The sequence below is a fragment of the Acipenser ruthenus genome, chromosome 40 (assembly GCF_902713425.1).
Source record: "Acipenser ruthenus chromosome 40, fAciRut3.2 maternal haplotype, whole genome shotgun sequence".
Lineage (NCBI taxonomy): Eukaryota > Metazoa > Chordata > Actinopteri > Acipenseriformes > Acipenseridae > Acipenser > Acipenser ruthenus.
The window spans coordinates 4,962,462-4,979,766 of record NC_081228.1 but is presented as its reverse complement, the minus strand read 5'-3'; the positions used below and the strand labels follow the sequence as shown (position 1 = coordinate 4,979,766).

The 17,305-nt window shown below is 39.7% G+C and overlaps 1 protein-coding gene across 4 annotated transcripts; it reads right to left on the bottom strand.

Moving 5' to 3' along the window:
• Window positions 1–438: 438 nt before the first annotated feature.
• Window positions 439–17,291, bottom strand: LOC117397405 (cell adhesion molecule 2-like). 4 transcript variants are annotated; one of them, XM_059010188.1, is made up of 10 exons: window positions 16,952–17,291; window positions 6,214–6,537; window positions 5,579–5,887; window positions 4,843–5,163; window positions 4,414–4,503; window positions 4,047–4,065; window positions 2,262–2,299; window positions 1,919–1,972; window positions 1,684–1,757; window positions 439–835 (listed from the first exon to the last, which is right to left on the bottom strand). In XM_059010188.1, exons 1-10 carry the CDS (start codon window positions 17,022–17,024, stop codon window positions 710–712), a joined length of 1,428 nt encoding a protein of 475 aa, XP_058866171.1. In that variant the 5' UTR covers window positions 17,025–17,291; the 3' UTR covers window positions 439–709. The 4 variants fall into 4 exon arrangements, with proteins under 4 accessions (XP_058866171.1, XP_058866173.1, XP_033851825.3 ...); XM_059010190.1 differs by having other exon boundaries at window positions 4,047–4,062; XM_033995934.3 differs by lacking the exon at window positions 16,952–17,291 and adding an exon at window positions 10,794–12,589.
• Between the last annotated feature and the right edge of the window lie 14 nt (window positions 17,292–17,305).

Below are 17,305 nucleotides of genomic sequence, written 5' to 3'. Positions count from 1 at the left end.
TTTGATTTGACCTATTAGAACGAGCTGGTGTGGGACAGCTCGCTGTATGACTGGAACAGGAGAGGGGGCTGGCTGCAGGGCCACACATCAATCAGAAGAAAGCACGAACCAAAACAGACAAGCGGTTAACACTTACTAATACCTAGTGGGGCCTTTTAAAAATAATCCACTTAGTTTGTCGATTAATGAGGCTGCCTTAAGTTCAAAGGAACAGCAAAGTACTGAACTTTTCCTCTATGTTACAACTGTGACACCCCACTCCCACCCCAAAGTTCAACCCCAGGGCACGTATTAGTGATTTTAGATGTTTTCTGCTATTACTTACTGTACAGTACCAGGGCTAAGCGAAGGTTCAGCAATGTAAGAAAACTAGCATGGTAGCTACGAAGTGGTCTGTGGTTGTGATTTGTGCCAAAGATTAAGCTTATATCAAGCAACTCTTTTGGTAGCACTTTAATGTTAGGTCTCTGGCAAAATCAATTATGCATCTACAAATGTGTTATAAAGGATGTTATTTACAGGTTATTTAACATTGGCAAATGTACATACAACACATGGTAAGCCAGACAGGTGGGTCTTCTGTTCAAGGAAACACTCTTCATGCAATCCAAGGAGGGGATTCAAATGTGCATGGTGTAAATGGCCTGATTAACTGCAGTTCTTGCTCTGAGTTGTTTGTTGTGCCTGGGATCACTTTAGTCTCCCTCTGCTATGGAAGCTGTGCCAGGGCGTACACAGTGCACACAGGCTCCTCCAACCTACTCTCTTCACAGGGACGGCACACTCCCGCTGTCTCGCTGTACAGGATCTCTGTGTTTTCAGAAGCCCGCTTTTTCTGGAAGCATAAACATAGCAGGACTGTTTTTAAAAAAAATAAAGTAAAAGACTGCCCACACTGGTGCAAATTAGCCCAACTTTTCTTCCAAAAAAAGTAAAACTAGCATTAAACTCACAGGGCCCGTTATTGGTGGTGAAATGGTTTTTGCATTCTGATTATATATATATATATATATATATATATATATATATATATATATATATATATATATATATAATATATATATATATATATATGAACAGAGTTAATTATATAGGCTGATGCAAAACTTTTGGCCATAGCTGTATTTGGGTCACTGAGGTACTGTTTATATGTTCCTATATAGATGTTGAAGTTACTCTGTTTGTGACCTAGATCTGGTTTTATAATCAGCTTTGCAAAGCACATCAAAACTATTCATGTTAAAGATGCCACATGCACCAACATTGTTTCTTATTATATTCTTGTCTTTTGCTTTAAAAACAAAAATGGGGCAATCTAATCTTTTTTTTCTGAATACTCTTGAATCCATATACAGTAGCTCAATCTCATTGGTAGTCAGAATAGAAAGCTATAGAGAATACTGCGTTCATGCAATACTGTGGTTATTCCACAAATTCTGATAACCAGCGAGTTATTGAATTTGAATGAATACCAGATAGATTCCAAAGTAAATTAAAATAAAAAAAAAAAGTTATCCAAGCTGTATTGTTATTTATGAAAAGGGTATTTATTATCTTGTAGAAATACAAGTTATAAAAGATGCAGCCAGGTCTGACTTGGACCCTTATCTATAATGTAAGGTTTTCAAATAGCCTTAGTTCTATATCACATTTAAACCTGTCTGCTGTCAAGCCATGGCTTACCTTGTGCCTGGGCAGAGGCTTAAACCTGATGTCAGCATACGTCAGCTGTGGCTCTTCAGCGGTACATAGTGTCTCTGTTAAACAAGAGGAACGTTTGAAATGCAATGCAATGCAAGGCTTGGGACTCAGTGTGCATTCACCCCACCTTACTTCAAATCAATGCTGCATTTAAAGGAGTGCTAACCAAAACATGTTATCCCTTCTGCTGCATGCGTATAGAAATAGTTTTACTGACCTGTGATTGGTTGCTGCTTTTTGGATATTCTCCTTTGGGGCAATGCATATACCGCTAGATTATAAAGGGAGAAAAAAAAAAATCAGAAACAGCTTCTAGGTCTCACAGATCTAAGTGGTCCACACAGGTTTTCTCTATTTTATTTTTCGTTCCAACTGTATGTTTAAAAAGTTCGCGGGGCCAGCATTTTCAAAAGGTATGGCACCGTCTTAAAAACTGTTACAAGCAGCAACATATCTGCATTGGAAACAGACACACGATCAGAACTGCACCATTGAGGGTTTCATCAGTCCTGTCCCCTGGACTGTATGTTGTATTAAACAAATATGCTTTCATTCAATACCTTCCACTGGTGGGTGCATCACATGAGCCGTTTCCTGGCTGAGAAAAAGAAGATAGATTAGACAGCGGGAACTGAAAACTGACCACACAATGGGAGGGGCGGAGTATCAATAAAGCATTAGTCATACTGTCTGCTTTTCATTATACTGATAAAGGCAGTTACTGAAATGCTTGTCTGTTTAGCTTGGGGGATGCTTTGATTAACATTTTCACTACGCAGATAAACCACTGCTGGATTTGATTAGAGCATTTTCCAGGTGAACAACCCTCGTGCAACCAAGTATTCTGTAGGGGAAATCCAGGGCGACTACAGATATGTGGCCTGTGCAGCAGGGTGATCCCCAGTGCTGCAAGGTAATATCCCTCTGTGGCTCGTCTAGGAAGGGTATAGGTTCATCAAACTGACTCTTAATATGTTATAGTTTTACCTGATCGTTTTTAGACATCCATTATTCTAACATGTGGCTCAACCTTTTTGTTTTGCATTGACTATTCGTACCTGGAGTGCAGAATATGCAATGGCATTCCGCTCCTCACACTAATGTTAAGACTTTATTTTGTACCTTATCATTTGCTATGATTTGAGGCATGGGAAAGTCCATAAGCAGAGACTGGGACCTCAGGTTAATCGATTGTAATGGATTTAATTCCCTTACACATACCTGAGTATTACAGTATTCCAGATTACATTAGCTGCCATCGATGGCACGGCTCGGAGCTCTACTGGTTTAGAAAACGGGCTTCCGTTTACATAAGACTGGCAGGTCTGTTGTATTCATAATGGTATTTTGATCACTTCTACATTTAACACGCACTGCAGTTACCTAATACAGATTTTGATGCCTTACCCTCTCTTGTCTAACCCACTTCTCACCACAAGTTTCTACAACTTTCATAATTTTGCTAACGAGATTAAAGGCACAGGAAGCCCACTGTGAGAGCACCCTATCTGGTGCACTGGGCTAATCTGATGAAGCACGCTCTGGCTGTCCCACACCCGGTCACATAGCTCACACCTTGCCTGTGCGTTCACAGCCTCAGCGTGTGGTCTCTGTCACACACAGCAGTTCAAAGGGGTCTGCTGCACGAGCTCCTTGCCTTTGTGAGAACAGAGCAAAGCAGCGAGCTTTTCTTGTGCAGTCCACCTGCAGCACCCACTAACCTCAGGTTCAGACCCGGGGCATGTCTTCATGATTTTTACATGATTTCTTATGTTATTGTGCAGTGACAGGAAAAGAAAGCTGTTTCATTTAGGTATTCGGGTATCAACAATTAATGTACCTATATGTTCATGTGTATGTGTGTATATGCAGATGTGTCCACATATGTGTATGCATTTCTGTGTACATGTAGAACCCTATGGAACCCTTTGTTTTTAATAATAATAATAATAATAATAATAATAATAATAATAATAATAATAATAATAATAATAATAATAATAATACAAAACAATCAAGATTGCATCTATAAATGTGTTATAAAAATTGTAGACATCTATTCTTAATAATAACGGCATATAATAATAGTGTTACAGGAAATGTTATAACTACTTCATAACATGACACAAAGCTTTACAGTAATCATTTAAATATTATTATAATAAACTGTTATTATGATCCTCAAAACCTTTCCCAATTGGTTCATTTTATATTGGGTGGTGTTAACTCAATATAATATAATATGTATGAAGTAGACCTCTTTGCAATGTGTGTGTGTGTATGAAGTAGACCTCTTACCTCTGAGTTTGCAATGTGTGTGTGTGTGTGTAAAGTAGACCTCTTACCTCTGAGAGCCCCGTCCTGCTAACAGAAACAAAAAAAAGGTCAGCATTGGGGGCTCAAATAACCAAAGACAAAAAGCACATCATTGTGTCAGTAGCTTGTGTGCGATGATTTGTTTCAATAGTACACCTACTTGATGCAGATTATAAACCAATGCAGGTTTTACTGTATGTCTGTTGTACAGTATGTATTCTCTAATAATATGCAGAGGTGACGTTGGTCACTATCTGTTTCATTCTAGATTGCTCTGGCTAGTATAAGGTCTGTATGGATCGGCACTGGGATGTGGTACAATGGTGCTATTATCAGTACTGCTTCGAATCCATACCATAATGTGCAATCTGCAGGTAACACAGGATGCAGGTTTACCTCTCGGTTTACGTCTTGCATATAAACAGATCAATACGACCCCCAAGAGCAGGACACAGGCGGCAACCGTCACGGATGAAACAAGAGAAACTGCAAAAAAAAAAAAAAGAAGCAGCACTGTAAGAGATGTTCAGCCTGTTGTGCAGCTATTCTGCTCATCAGTAGTGGACAGATCATCCTGGTAAATTCTAGAAAATATGTAAAAGAGACATGCACGTTTTCTGTCTGATGTATTACAGTTTTTTGTTTTTATAAATCTTTTTTTTTTTTTCTTTTTAAATCTTTTGTTTTTTCCTCTTATCAGATTTACAGGGATTTTAATAGGTTGTGTGTTGGCCCTGAAAAGATTAAATCTGATTCTCTGTCATTTCATTTTCACCCCCACCCACCTCCGTTATAGAAAGTGAGGCTTAGAACAGACTACTGTACCGTAATCATGAACCACCACCAGCAGAGTGAAGCTGGTGTTCCTCTCCCCATAGCTGTTCCTTGCCACACACCAGTACACCCCCTCATCCTCTCGCTGCACCGGTCCAACATGGAGGGTCTCGTTGCTGCACCCAACAGGTGGCTCCGCGAGGGTCAGCCCATCCCCCCTGTCCTTGAACCACCCTGTCCAGGGTCGAGGGTTCCCGTCCGACCAGCAGGACACGTGTAAAGGGGACCCCTCTGGGAGCTCCAGGGTTTTGTTTGATCCCTCCCCCAGGACCGGTCTGTTCTGGGATGTGAGGTTCAAGGACTGGGGTCCATCTAGAGAGAGAGAGGTTGAAACACAAACAAGTGTGGCTGTGTTTCTGGTTCTCCGATCACAAGCACACTGCAGGTTTTTGTTTTGTTTTGTTTTTCTGTACACTGCTGAAGCACTGAAACCCCGGCTCAGCCACTGAATCACTGTGTGTGACCCTGAGCAAGTCACTTAACCTCCTTGTGCTCCTTCCTTTGGATGAGACTTAAACCCAAAGTCCTATTGTAAGTGACTCAGCAGCAGTTGTTGATGCATAGTTCACCCCTAGTCACTTTGGATAAAAGCATCTGCTAATGACTAAAAGATAATAAAAATTTGCTGTAACTAAAATAAATCTTGCAACTCCAAAAATTGTACTGCTCAAAATAGTAAACTGGTGCTGCTGCATTGTGTTTCTTATTGTAACAGCCCTGCACTCACACTTGACATCCAGGACTCTCTCCAGTGTCACATGACGTCTCCAGGCTGGGTGGGAGGCCTGACATCGGCAGACTGTACCATTGTCTTGCACTGCAGGGGTGAATCTGTACTGGCTGATCAGAGAGAATGTACCATTCCTGTTTGTAGTGAGGCGGTTGGTGTTGCTGGTTAAAGGCACCTGGAGATCCCTATGGAACCAGGTTACAGAGATGTTCTGAGGATAGAATCCATTCACTGCACAGCTCAGGAGGGCTTCTGTATCCACAACAAGGATCGGTGGCTCTGGGATCTCCACTGAGGAAGGTTCAGCTGGAAGTGGAACAAAACAGAAATCATTGATTAGAAATGTAAGAAGAATTCACTGTTTATCATTACATCACTGATCTGGACTCATCATGAGAAATATCTCTAGTTATACTGTCCAGAATCTGAACTCATTTACTATATAGAAAGGCAAGATAAGCAGTCAAAAAACTGGCTTAGTGGTTAAATCAGAGGTATGAAAACTAGGAGATTCTGTTTCTGAAAATCCAGCTCAGGTACAAAACCTTAAAGGTTCCTCTCTGCATTGCTTGTAAGTCCTGACTGTCTTGGATAGTGTATTTAATAAATAACAAATGCATAAGTAGCCTTACCATAAACAGTAACAGTGGTTCCTGAACCAGTCCCCTCTGTTGGATTAGTATCACTTACTATCTTCACTTCACAGTAGTAAACAGCTTCACTCTCCAATGTGATATTTGCAATGGTGGATGACACGGTACATGTGGTTTGTGATACAGTTTTATTGTCAATGTATATTTTATTCCCTCCTTCCACTCTGTAGAATTTCCCATAGAACCGATCTCTATCTTGAAGCATGCAGGTGACGTTGCAGTGTAGGGTGACTGTCTCTCCGAGTGCAGCAGAGAGCCGGGCTGGCTGATGAACCTCCAACCCCTCTACGACCCGACCTTGAACTAAATACAATTGTGCAGAGTTAGACTGACGATGAAGAGCTTCTAGATATCATTGCATTTACAACAGCAGCAGCAGTACTAATGAAACACACAGCAGTGAGAGGATTATGGGAGCGCCAGAGAAGAAGAAGAAGAAGAAGAAGAAGAAGAAGAAGAAGAAGAAAAGAAGAAGACATTTGTTTGACATTCGTTTAAACCTCAAAACCAAAACGTAGAGACATATAACACTTTCTGTCTGTCACGTTAGATTCCAAGCTGCTTGGCGGTTTAGCAACAGTGCCTCACAAATTCACGTGCACTTATTTAGAAAAAAGAAATTGAAAGATATAAACGCAGGAAACGCAATCCTGTGATCTTTGTTAACCTCACTCATGTTAATGATATGAACGTGTCTACAATTATTACATGTGTGTTTGAATTCAGTCTATAAAAAGCTGGATAATGTTGCATTTTTACGACTGTACCACAAAATAGCCGATTGCTTGTAACACCTGCCTTACAATTTCAGACCAGACTGACTGAAATATTGGAGATGTAGCAGGAAGTGCGAGACCAAGGTGTGAACTGGTAGGGAAGAGAAATACTGTAGCTTGATCTTAAATTCGCCTACAAATACAAGCTGTAATTGCTATAAATACACAACTGCTATCAGAAACAGAGCCTGATTGATATTACCACGCGATGCACACAACAGCCCACAAACTGAATGCAGGTGTGTGTGTTATCATTGTGAGCACTGCAGACACAGATCTGCTAATCTAACAGTGTAGTGAATATAGAACAAGGGTCTTTTTTGATTGTCTCAAAACACAAGAATTATATGACCTTTTTAATTTCTTGATAAGATAATAATAGACAGCATTTAAACCATAATGTGCAAAACACCTTCTTTTCAATCTCATTCTATTTTTTTTATTTAAATAGCTACAAGATCACTTATCATCAGAGAGTACACACTTCCCACCCTCTGTTCACACTTGCAAGTACACACTCACCACTGTGATTTGTGCAAGCACTCACAGTTTGACTGTTTGGACAGGTTTACATAAACTGCTGTTGACGTGGCCACGTGGCTGTTGATAAAATGACATAAATGTAGGGTGACCATATGGCTCCGTGTTCAGTGGGACAGTTTGGTAAGTGTAGTCCTGCTTCTCTTAAAGATAAGAATGGTACCTGAGACAGGTAAAACGTACCAGAATGCATTGAGTTGCGAGTTGAAAAACCTGAACTATCCTAAACTGTCCAGCTGAACATGGAGCCATATGGTCACCTTACATAAATGTATATCCAACTGGACAATCAACAAAGCATTCATAAAATAGGATGATATCTATCTCAGGACCTTTATGCTTTATATTTACGATATGGTCTTGAACAAACGCTTCACTGTCTTCCATTAAATGTCACAGTATTTTTTAAACATCCTTGGCTGATGGCCTCATTGCTTTCACGGGGAGTTACTTTACACTTGGTGGGAAGCACAGAGTCAATTTCAGTCAAATCTGAAAAATACCCATCTATCTAACTCAAATACTTTATGAATCGGACCTTAGATCTTTTAATCTTTAATAGTTAAATGTAGGGCAGTGTCTTTTGAAATTTGCACCACCAGTATCAACGCAGCTTTCCTGTCTCTATCCTACCTATCAGTTTTAGCGATGCCAAGCCTACAATGGTGGTGAAAAAACAAAAATAGATTCTGCTGTCAGTCTATGTGAAAAAGTGTTATAATTATTAGGCAAATTAAGAAACGCGTATTGTGACATGTTTAAAAATGAAATAGCACTTGTAGGTTTGCAAAAGATGAGCTGACAGCTAATGACCTGGATTAATAAAACCTGTGAACTCAAAATAAATGACTTATTAAATATTCTTCATAAACAATATTCACAACAACAGTAGCTAATCATTTGTAAAATACAAATAGAGGCGTAACAATTGCAAATGGAAAGCTATGTAAAGTGATGTTATGAAGCATTATATTTTTTCTTCTATAATTTCTGATATCATTTCTAAGACTTATTTATAATTATCCTACCAAAGCAATGCTTGAGTCTGTTTTTCTCCAGCAGTGCAAGCACTTACATAAAAGTAAGTGGTATGAGGGTTGGGTTATACTGCAATCCGCAGCTACCAAAGTTCAAGGGCATGATAGATAATGTTTCTTTCTTGAACTATTCATTCCAAAATGTAAAACACAAAACGACACTGAAATACAGATTTGTCAAATGCCACAAATTCAGAGTCTGAGAGCACAAATTAGAACATTGTAATGGCTTTATTTCTCTGATTACTACAGCTATTGCCAAAAGTTTTACACTAGAATTAACTCATTGTGCTTCATAAAGTCAAATGAAACCTGCTGAATAATGTTACGTTAACATACTGAATTGCACACCGCTTTGTAGTTTTCCATAGACTTAACAAAAAACTGACAAAATAGAAAACTTTTACATTTCGAAATTTTACATGAAATACTACTGTACTACTATTATGACTTACGATAGACTTTTGCAATATCATTTTGTTATTTATTTATTTTTATTTTATTATGTCTCAATCTTAGAATTCTAGCTGATGCAAAACCTTTGGCAATCGCTGTACATGGATATTCCAATATTCCAAATGATGTCAAATGGCGATTCGGCACAACTTTGCACACAGAGTCCATCTATTCATGTATTTATATATGTATCTACATTAACGTTATAGATTTTCAAAGCATGTTCTGTCCACGTGCTAAAAGCTGTTCAAATGACTCACAATTCATTTTGATCTCAATTTATTTAAAACCTGACTGTGATTGTATGTCATAGTAATGTGTACTTGTGTTACAGTCTGCAGGTTTGCAAGAAAACAGGACTGCAGAGCGATTTCTTTTTTTAAAGTACCCCGATTCTGTGTCCAATTCAATGAAACTTTTAGTTTGATGGAACTCTAGGAAACTTATTAAAATCTAAAAACATATTGCGCCCTATTTGCTTTGTAAATTGCATGAACGTATAAACTGTTATAAACAATACATAATGCACCAATACATTTGTTATAGAGTATTTTATAAACAGTGCTAGACAGTTCATTTGTACTGCACAGCTATTTATTAATTTAAACATTTACTTGTAAACTTTATAATATAATTATATGTATTAATTTTATTAATTTAAACATTTACTTTTGTAAATTATGTACTGTATCGAATAGCTTTGTCTGTTCATGGCAATAAAACATGATTGAATTGAATAATATGTAACGTGTTATATAAACATATAACAAAGACATTTCTAAAAAAACCTTATTTTATATTTTATAATATGATAGGTGTCATTCAAATGTTATTGTAACAAACTGTTATTCCTTATTTAAAACCTTATTTATCGGTGTTTTATAAATGGATCTTTAAACCGTGACCACAAATTCCCCGTCGGCTGTAAAGTTAAATTGATTTAATAACACCACAGTTGAACATTTACAGCTTAAACTTATTTTTTGTAAATTTGTGGATTCATTTTTTAAATCTAAAATGTAGCCAAAATTACAAGAATTCATTTAGCAAAATATAGTTTGATTCAAAGTTACTTTTTTAGTAAACCGAGCTTTATTGATCTCTTTGTGTTATAAAGCCAGTTCATGCAGGCGTTTCTTACACGCATTTATGAATAAAATCCTTTTCTGATTTGTAAAGAATCTAGAATTCATGTTTTTTTTAAATTGGAACACGTTTTGGAACATGTTGTTACTGTGTAATTGTAGAGGTCAACAAACCTCTCTGGTAATTGTAGCTGTTACCTGTTGTATTTTCAGCACTATCCCCAAACCTCACTAGTAAAAGTTAATGGTGATTTAAGTTAATTATGGTTAAAGCTGATAATTAGTTGCTGCAATATGAACTTGTTTAATGACTATATGTTTGTTTTAGTTGAATTCATACTGAAGGGAGCAGACGAAGGAAGTGCAATATGCTCTGTATGTAACAATTTATCAAAAGCAACATTCATTCAGTATTATTTGTATGTATTTTATGTAATTCTCTATGTACTGTATCGCTGGAACTTCACTCATTGTCCAACACTGGGGTTCATTGTGAATGAGGTTAAAGTTAGGAATGATAGTGTTAGACCATTTAATTATTCAGTGTGAACACCAAGCCAAATACTAGTTAAAATACCCAGTCATTTATTCAATAAACATTTTAAGTACACCATGCAGACAACAAACCAGACCCTGCCAGAACTGAGGCTGTAATCCAGACTTACCTCCAGTTTGTGAGTGCAGCAGTACACTGGAGAGAAGGTGAAGAAGAAAGAAAGGAGCTTCTTTAGACATTGTCCCGGCTGCCGTCCTCTTTCATGGTCCTGCTGTCCTGCTCTGTACTGTGGATACGAGGTGGAAGAGTTGATCAGGGGGCTCCAGTGCAGGATCAGAGAGCCGGGATCGAGCTGTAAAAGTACTGAGCTGCTGCTGAGAGACTGACTGTAGGAACGAAAACAGCACATGAAGCTGCATCTGCTCGATAGGAAGTTGAGAGGCTTTAATGAGAGTGGCTGCCTCTTCAGCAGTTTTCAGAATCCAATTCAGGGAAGTCCTTTACCACATATTACCATATGTACCGGTATGCTTCCTCTGAGACATAGCTTTACATTTTATACACAAAAATTAAAGTAACATTCATAAATTTCCAGCAAAACCCCAAAAAACAAGTCTTCCGAAGCCTTTTTTCCCAGTGCAAATAGGTAATATAATTTGTTTAAAAATGAGAACTCAGAATGCTAGTTTCAATGCCCATGCAAGTTGGTTCACAGAACCGTTTGTTTTTTCATAAGAGAAAACAATTCTAATAATAACTTTGACCTGGAGCAAAATGTTTAATAAGTCTGGACCATAATAATGAACACAGCAAATACATTTTTGATAAACAAACTTTATACAATATTTCTTAAGTAAAGTTCATAGGGTTCCACTGCTGACCTCAGTGAGCAGAACTGTTCCCTCAGCTCATGCTGTTTCTGGTTCATTCTGCACCACTATTGACGCATTGTTCTTGGTCTGATCATTTTCACTATTTTTAAAATGACTATCGCTGGCTCCCTGACAATTTTACACACTATCTGAATGCAGTGGTCTGTTGAATAATAGATTGGAATGTGTGTAAGTGGAACTGCTTTGCTTATAGAGGTTAGTAAGACAATGGTGACGGACAGTGAAAACCCAGCTAATGATGTATAGAAAAGATAAATATAAAAAAGGGGGGGGGGGCTGATAATGAAATGCAGAGCGTGCGGAACACAACACAGCATTTTAAAATGGTATTATGTTTGCTTGAAAAATGTCCATGTAGCTGTGCCTTTTGGGGAGCCATCTGTGGTTTTTAGGGGTTTCAAAAGGTGCCTGTTGTCAACGACTTCTTGGAAACATAGGCCTCTTTGTAACCACAAAGCAGTCTGTGACAAAGCCCACTTCAATGCTAGTGAAAAGACTGAATTCACTTTGCCTTTATTTACTGGAACATCAACACATTTAAACAGCATCGCAGTATCATTTTAATTCATTCGACACTTTGATAAAATCGCAGTGAGCAGATTGCAAAAGGAGTCCTTTCTTACCCACAGTGGGGTCTTGACAATAAGACTAAAAAAAAAGTTACAATCACATCAAAGAAAGCACTGAAGCATTAGCTATTTAAATCATTAATATAACAATGCAAATAAAGATGTTTTGCTTGGTTATTTTGAGTTCTTTAAAAAGAGTAGCAACACAACAACAAGATCATAAGGCCATTTAAGTCAAGGCAGCTTTTAAGCAACTAGATGACGGTTTATCCAAAGATCAAGCTACAAAATGTAAACATTTGAAAGAACTGGATATTGCTATAAAAAGTCACCTGCAGCTAATTGCTTTAACGATAAACAGAGAAAGGCTCCTGTGTCACAGACTTTAGAGAGAGCGCAGATACTGTGTGGGTAGCTGAAGTGCTGCCTGATGTCTGTTGCAGCAGCACATGATCATGATCTACTGAAAGTGCGTACCAACTGGTCAAACCAAACCTTTTAAAGACAAGACCAGTATCTCTACGCTAATCATCCTCCTTCAGACCGCTCAGTCCAGGCTCACGATCTCCTTGGTTCAGCCCAGTGCGGAGCCGGTTATCTCGGATAATATTGGTGCAGATCAGCATCAGAGCAACCAAAAAGAAGAAGATCACAGTGGCCAGGAGTCGAGCTATAAAAGAAGTGACTGCAAGAGAAGAGAGGCACTGTCAGTGCAGAGCTCTTATTAAATGGGTCACGAGTAAGCGTAGATCGTATCAGTAAAAAAACTTTAAGGGTTCCCCACAATCTCTTTCATTTTCACACCCACACACATATCCTTAAACTGAAAGTGCAGTATGTGAAATCATAAATTACAGTACGGTACCGTAATCAGAAACCACCACCAGCAGAGTGAAACTGGTGTTCCTCTCCCCATAGCTGTTCCTCGCCACACACCAGTACACCCCCTCATCCTCTCTCTGCACCGCTCCAACATGGAGGGTCTTGTTGCTGCACCCAACAGGTGGCTCCACGGGGGTCAGCCTGTCCCCCCTGTCCTTGAACCACCCTGTCCAGGGTCGAGGGTTCCCGTCCGACCAGCAGGACACGTGTAAGGGGGACCCCTCTGGGAGCTCCAGGGTTTTGTTTGATCCCTCCCCCAGGACCGGTCTGTTCTGGGATGTGAGGTTCAAGGACTGGGGTCCATCTAGAGAGAGGGAGAAAAACATTACGGGACTCTGTTTAAAACTATAAGATCACAATCACTGTAGGGTCTTGCTGCTTGTGTTATCACTAACTCTGTATATTTCTATTGGTTCTTTGAGACAAAAAAAATGCAGATCTTTTAGTGGTACCAAAAAGTCATCTTCAATCAGCTGGAGCCTGAGCTTTTTGCTGTCGTGCTCCTTGTTTGTGGAACTCTATTCCGGTTGACATCAGGCAGGTGCTTTTATATAACTGGCTGTAGCTGGAGTGTATTGCACATACAATCTCTCTTGTTTTGTTTTTAACTTTGTACAGTGCTCAGGGAATGACGCAATATAAAAATTAATTTGTATTTTATTGTGTTGTTATGGTGCTGAAGGGTTTTCAATATAGAAGAGGTGGCAGAAACAAATAAATTGTACCTGTTTTAATTTTCATCAAGTCCCTATTGTAACAACCATAACTGATCTCCCCTATTCTGTTTTGGAGAGTCCTACTCTTTCTCTCTCACCGCTTCATAGGAATAAGCATGTACCTGCTTTCTAATATTCTGCACTCCAAACGGCTAAGCTATACTGGATTCTGAGTTGTGTTGTGGGTTCAGCATGCAGACTGTGTGGCCTGCCCTTATTATAAGTTCCAATCTACAAATAATTATGAAGAGATCCCACCCTGGGCTACAGTCATCTTTACACTGCACTCACACTTGACATCCAGGACTCTCTCCAGTGTCACATGATGTCTCCATGCTGGGTGGGAGGCCTGACATCGGCAGACTGTACCATTGTCTCGCACTGCAGGGGTGAATCTGTACTGGCTGGTCAGAGAGAATGTACCATTCCTGTTTGTAGTGAGGTGGTTGGTGATGCTGGTTAAAGGCACCTGGAGATCCCTATAGAACCAGGTTACAGAGATGCTCTGAGGATAGAATCCATTCACTGCACAGCTCAGGAGGGCTTCTGTATCCACAACAAGGGTCTGGGGCTCTGGGATCTCCATTGAGGAAGGTTCAGCTGAAAGTAAAACAAAATATAAATCGTTTTTTAGGAGCCAATACCTATTCCCTGTTAATCCTTTTCTAATAGGAATGGGGTCTAAAAATTAACAAATACATCTGCAATAATGACTTATTTGTGGACCACTGTAGCTGAGGTCATGGAAGAAGTGCTATTGATTTGTTTGAGCTGATAACTGGATATACTGCTGTAACAACATAACACAGTATTTAGTTGTAAGGTTTGATTTCTTCTCAAAAATAATAAGTCAGTCTTCTTCAGGTAACTTAAGTCAAAAGAGTTTATTCAGGAATAAAGTAAAACTGGAACAAAGCAAATAAAGTGTGATACATGCAGCATACACAAGCGTCATGCAGCACACACAAGGCATCATGCAGCACACACAAGGCGTCATGCAGCATACACAAGCGTCATGCAGCATACACAAGGCGTCATACAGCATACACAAGCGTCATGCAGCATACACAAGGCATCATGCAGCATACACAAGGCGTCATGCAGCATACACAAGCGTCATGCAGCATACGCAAGCGTCATACAGCATACGCAAGCGTCATGCAGCATACAAAAGGCGTCATACAGCATACACAAGGCGTCATGCAGCATACGCAAGCGTCATGTAGCACACACAAGCGTCATGCAGCATACACAAGGCGTCATGCAGCATACACAAGGCGTCATGCAGCACACACAAGGCGTCATGCAGCACACACAAGCGTCATGCAGCACACACAAGCGTCATGCAGCATACACAAGGCGTCATACAGCATACACAAGGCGTCACGCAGCATACGCAAGGCGTCACGCAGCATACGCAAGGCGTCACGCAGCATACGCGAGGCGTCATGCAACATACACGAGGCGTCATGCAACATACGCAAGGCGTCATGCAACATACGCAAGGCGTCATGCAGCATACACAAGGCGTCATGCAGCACACACAAGGCGTCATGCAGCATACACAAGGTGCATTCTGAGCTGTCCTGGCACAGAGATGGTATTTCTGCGCTCCCCTAGCTGCAGGTAAACTTACGGTCTCCCCAGGTGGTATTCGAGAGCAAATGTGAGCCCCGAAATATACAGACATTAATATACTGAGCAGGTTACCTCCCACAGGACGTGGGGTCCCACATATATGAGGTGTAACCTAATAATTCTTACCAATAGCAAAGCCTTCCGATAGGAGGTGTTCTATGACTCTATTGCGTCATGTAAGCAGAAGTTTGTGGTTTGCACATATCATCACAAATAGCTTTCTGGTTTCAAAAGACAAGCTTTTAGTTTTTCAATAGAAACATTACAATAGAAATGAGGAAACAGCTTTTGAAGCGATAGCATCTTGTGACAAACAAAGACGGGACCCCAGGTTATGCCAGTTAATCAGAGTGGAGGTGAAATGTCTATGTGTAGAGTGGAAAAGCCTTACATTAAACACAGGAAAATCACACACTGTTCAGAGACACAGTTTAAATAATTTCTCACTTTTACCATTTAAATGGGCACATAACATTATTACAATGTATATAAAAACGTACATAGTTATGTGGCTGAATTTGAAGCATGCATCATAAACCTGAAATAACTGGTGGGTAGTGTGTTCTAGAGGTTAAATCTGAGGGCTCAAAGCTAGGAGATTCTGGTTCTGAAAATCCAGCTCAAAACCTTAAAGCTTCCTCCCTGCATTGTTTCTAAGTCCTGACTGTCTTGGATAGTGTATTTAATAAATAACAAATGCATAAGTAGCCTTACCATAAACAGTAACAGCAGTTCCTGAACCATTCACATCTATTGAAGTAGTATGACGTGGCATCTTCACTTCACAGTAGTAAACAGCTTCACTCTCCAGTGTGATATTTGCAATGGTGGATGACACGGTACATGTGGTTTGTGATACAGTTTTATTGTCAATGTGTATTTTATTCCCTCCTTTCACTCTGTAGAATTTCCCATACAACCAATCTCTATCTTGAAGAGTGCAGGTGAAGTTGCAGTGTAGGGTGACTGTCTCTCCGAGTGCAGCAGAGAGCTGGGCTGGCTGATGAACCTCCAACCCCTCTACCAGACCTTGAACTAAATACAATTGTGCAGAATTAGATATCATTGCATTTACAACAGCAGCAGCAGTACTAATGAAACACACAGCAGTGAGAGGATTATGGGAGCCCCAGAGAAGAAGAAAAAGAATAAGAAGATGTAACAAGGCATTTGTTTGACATTACTTGATTAGTTTATGAACAGAAATATTTACCGGCTTGGCGGTTTAGCAACAGAGACCACAAGTTCACGAACAAGAAGTTGAAAGATAAATGCAATCCTGTGATCTTTGTTTAGCTAACTACTGTTAATGATATGAACTTGTTCTATGTGTCTACAATTATTGCATGTGTTTAAATTGGGTCTATAAAGAGCTGGATATTGTTGCATTTACACTGTCTGGTGAACCTCTAACCCCTCGACAATGAGGCCTTGAACAAAATAATATTATTTAAATTAAGGAAGCCACAGCAACGAAGATATCAATGCATTCAAACAAAAGCAGCAATAACAAGTAGCATTCAAAGAATAATAATCCTACACGGGAGCACCTCAAATTGAACCTCTCTGAGCTGGTCCTGAAGCAGACACACAGACTGCAAATAGAGAACAAACCAGATCTTCACTTACCTTCCGACCACGGGTGCAGTACATCAGAAAGTAGCACGAGGACAAGACAGAGGAAAACTTCCGTAGACATCATTCCTGCTACGACTCCTATCCTTTTGGATGGGCAACCAGGCTCTGAGGAAACAAAGCAGAGTTGATTGGGGCGCCCAGTCCCAGATCAGAGAGCCCAGAGGAGTGAGCTCTGATAACTGAGCTGCTGTGGAGTGACTGACTCGCAGAGCAAACTCAGCCGGTGTAACGAAACGGAAATTGAAGGGCTTTCAGCAGGTCTGTTCGTTCTGACGTTTTAGAACTAAAGAGGCACTGAAGTCATTTACCACAGAGTGACACACATATAGTATTGCACAAGTTGGT

Coding starts and splice junctions, on each gene's coding strand:
- LOC117397405 (XM_059010188.1), bottom strand. CDS start 17,024: ATGATGTCTACGGAAGTTTTCCTCTGTCTTGTCCTCGTGCTACTTTCT. Junction 5,888..6,213: donor AACCACTGTTACTGTTTATG/GTAAGGCTACTT, acceptor TTCCACTTCCAG/CTGAACCTTCCTCAGTGGAG. Junction 1,758..1,918: donor AAAGCAGCAACCAATCACAG/GTCAGTAAAACT, acceptor CTTGTTTAACAG/AGACACTATGTACCGCTGAA.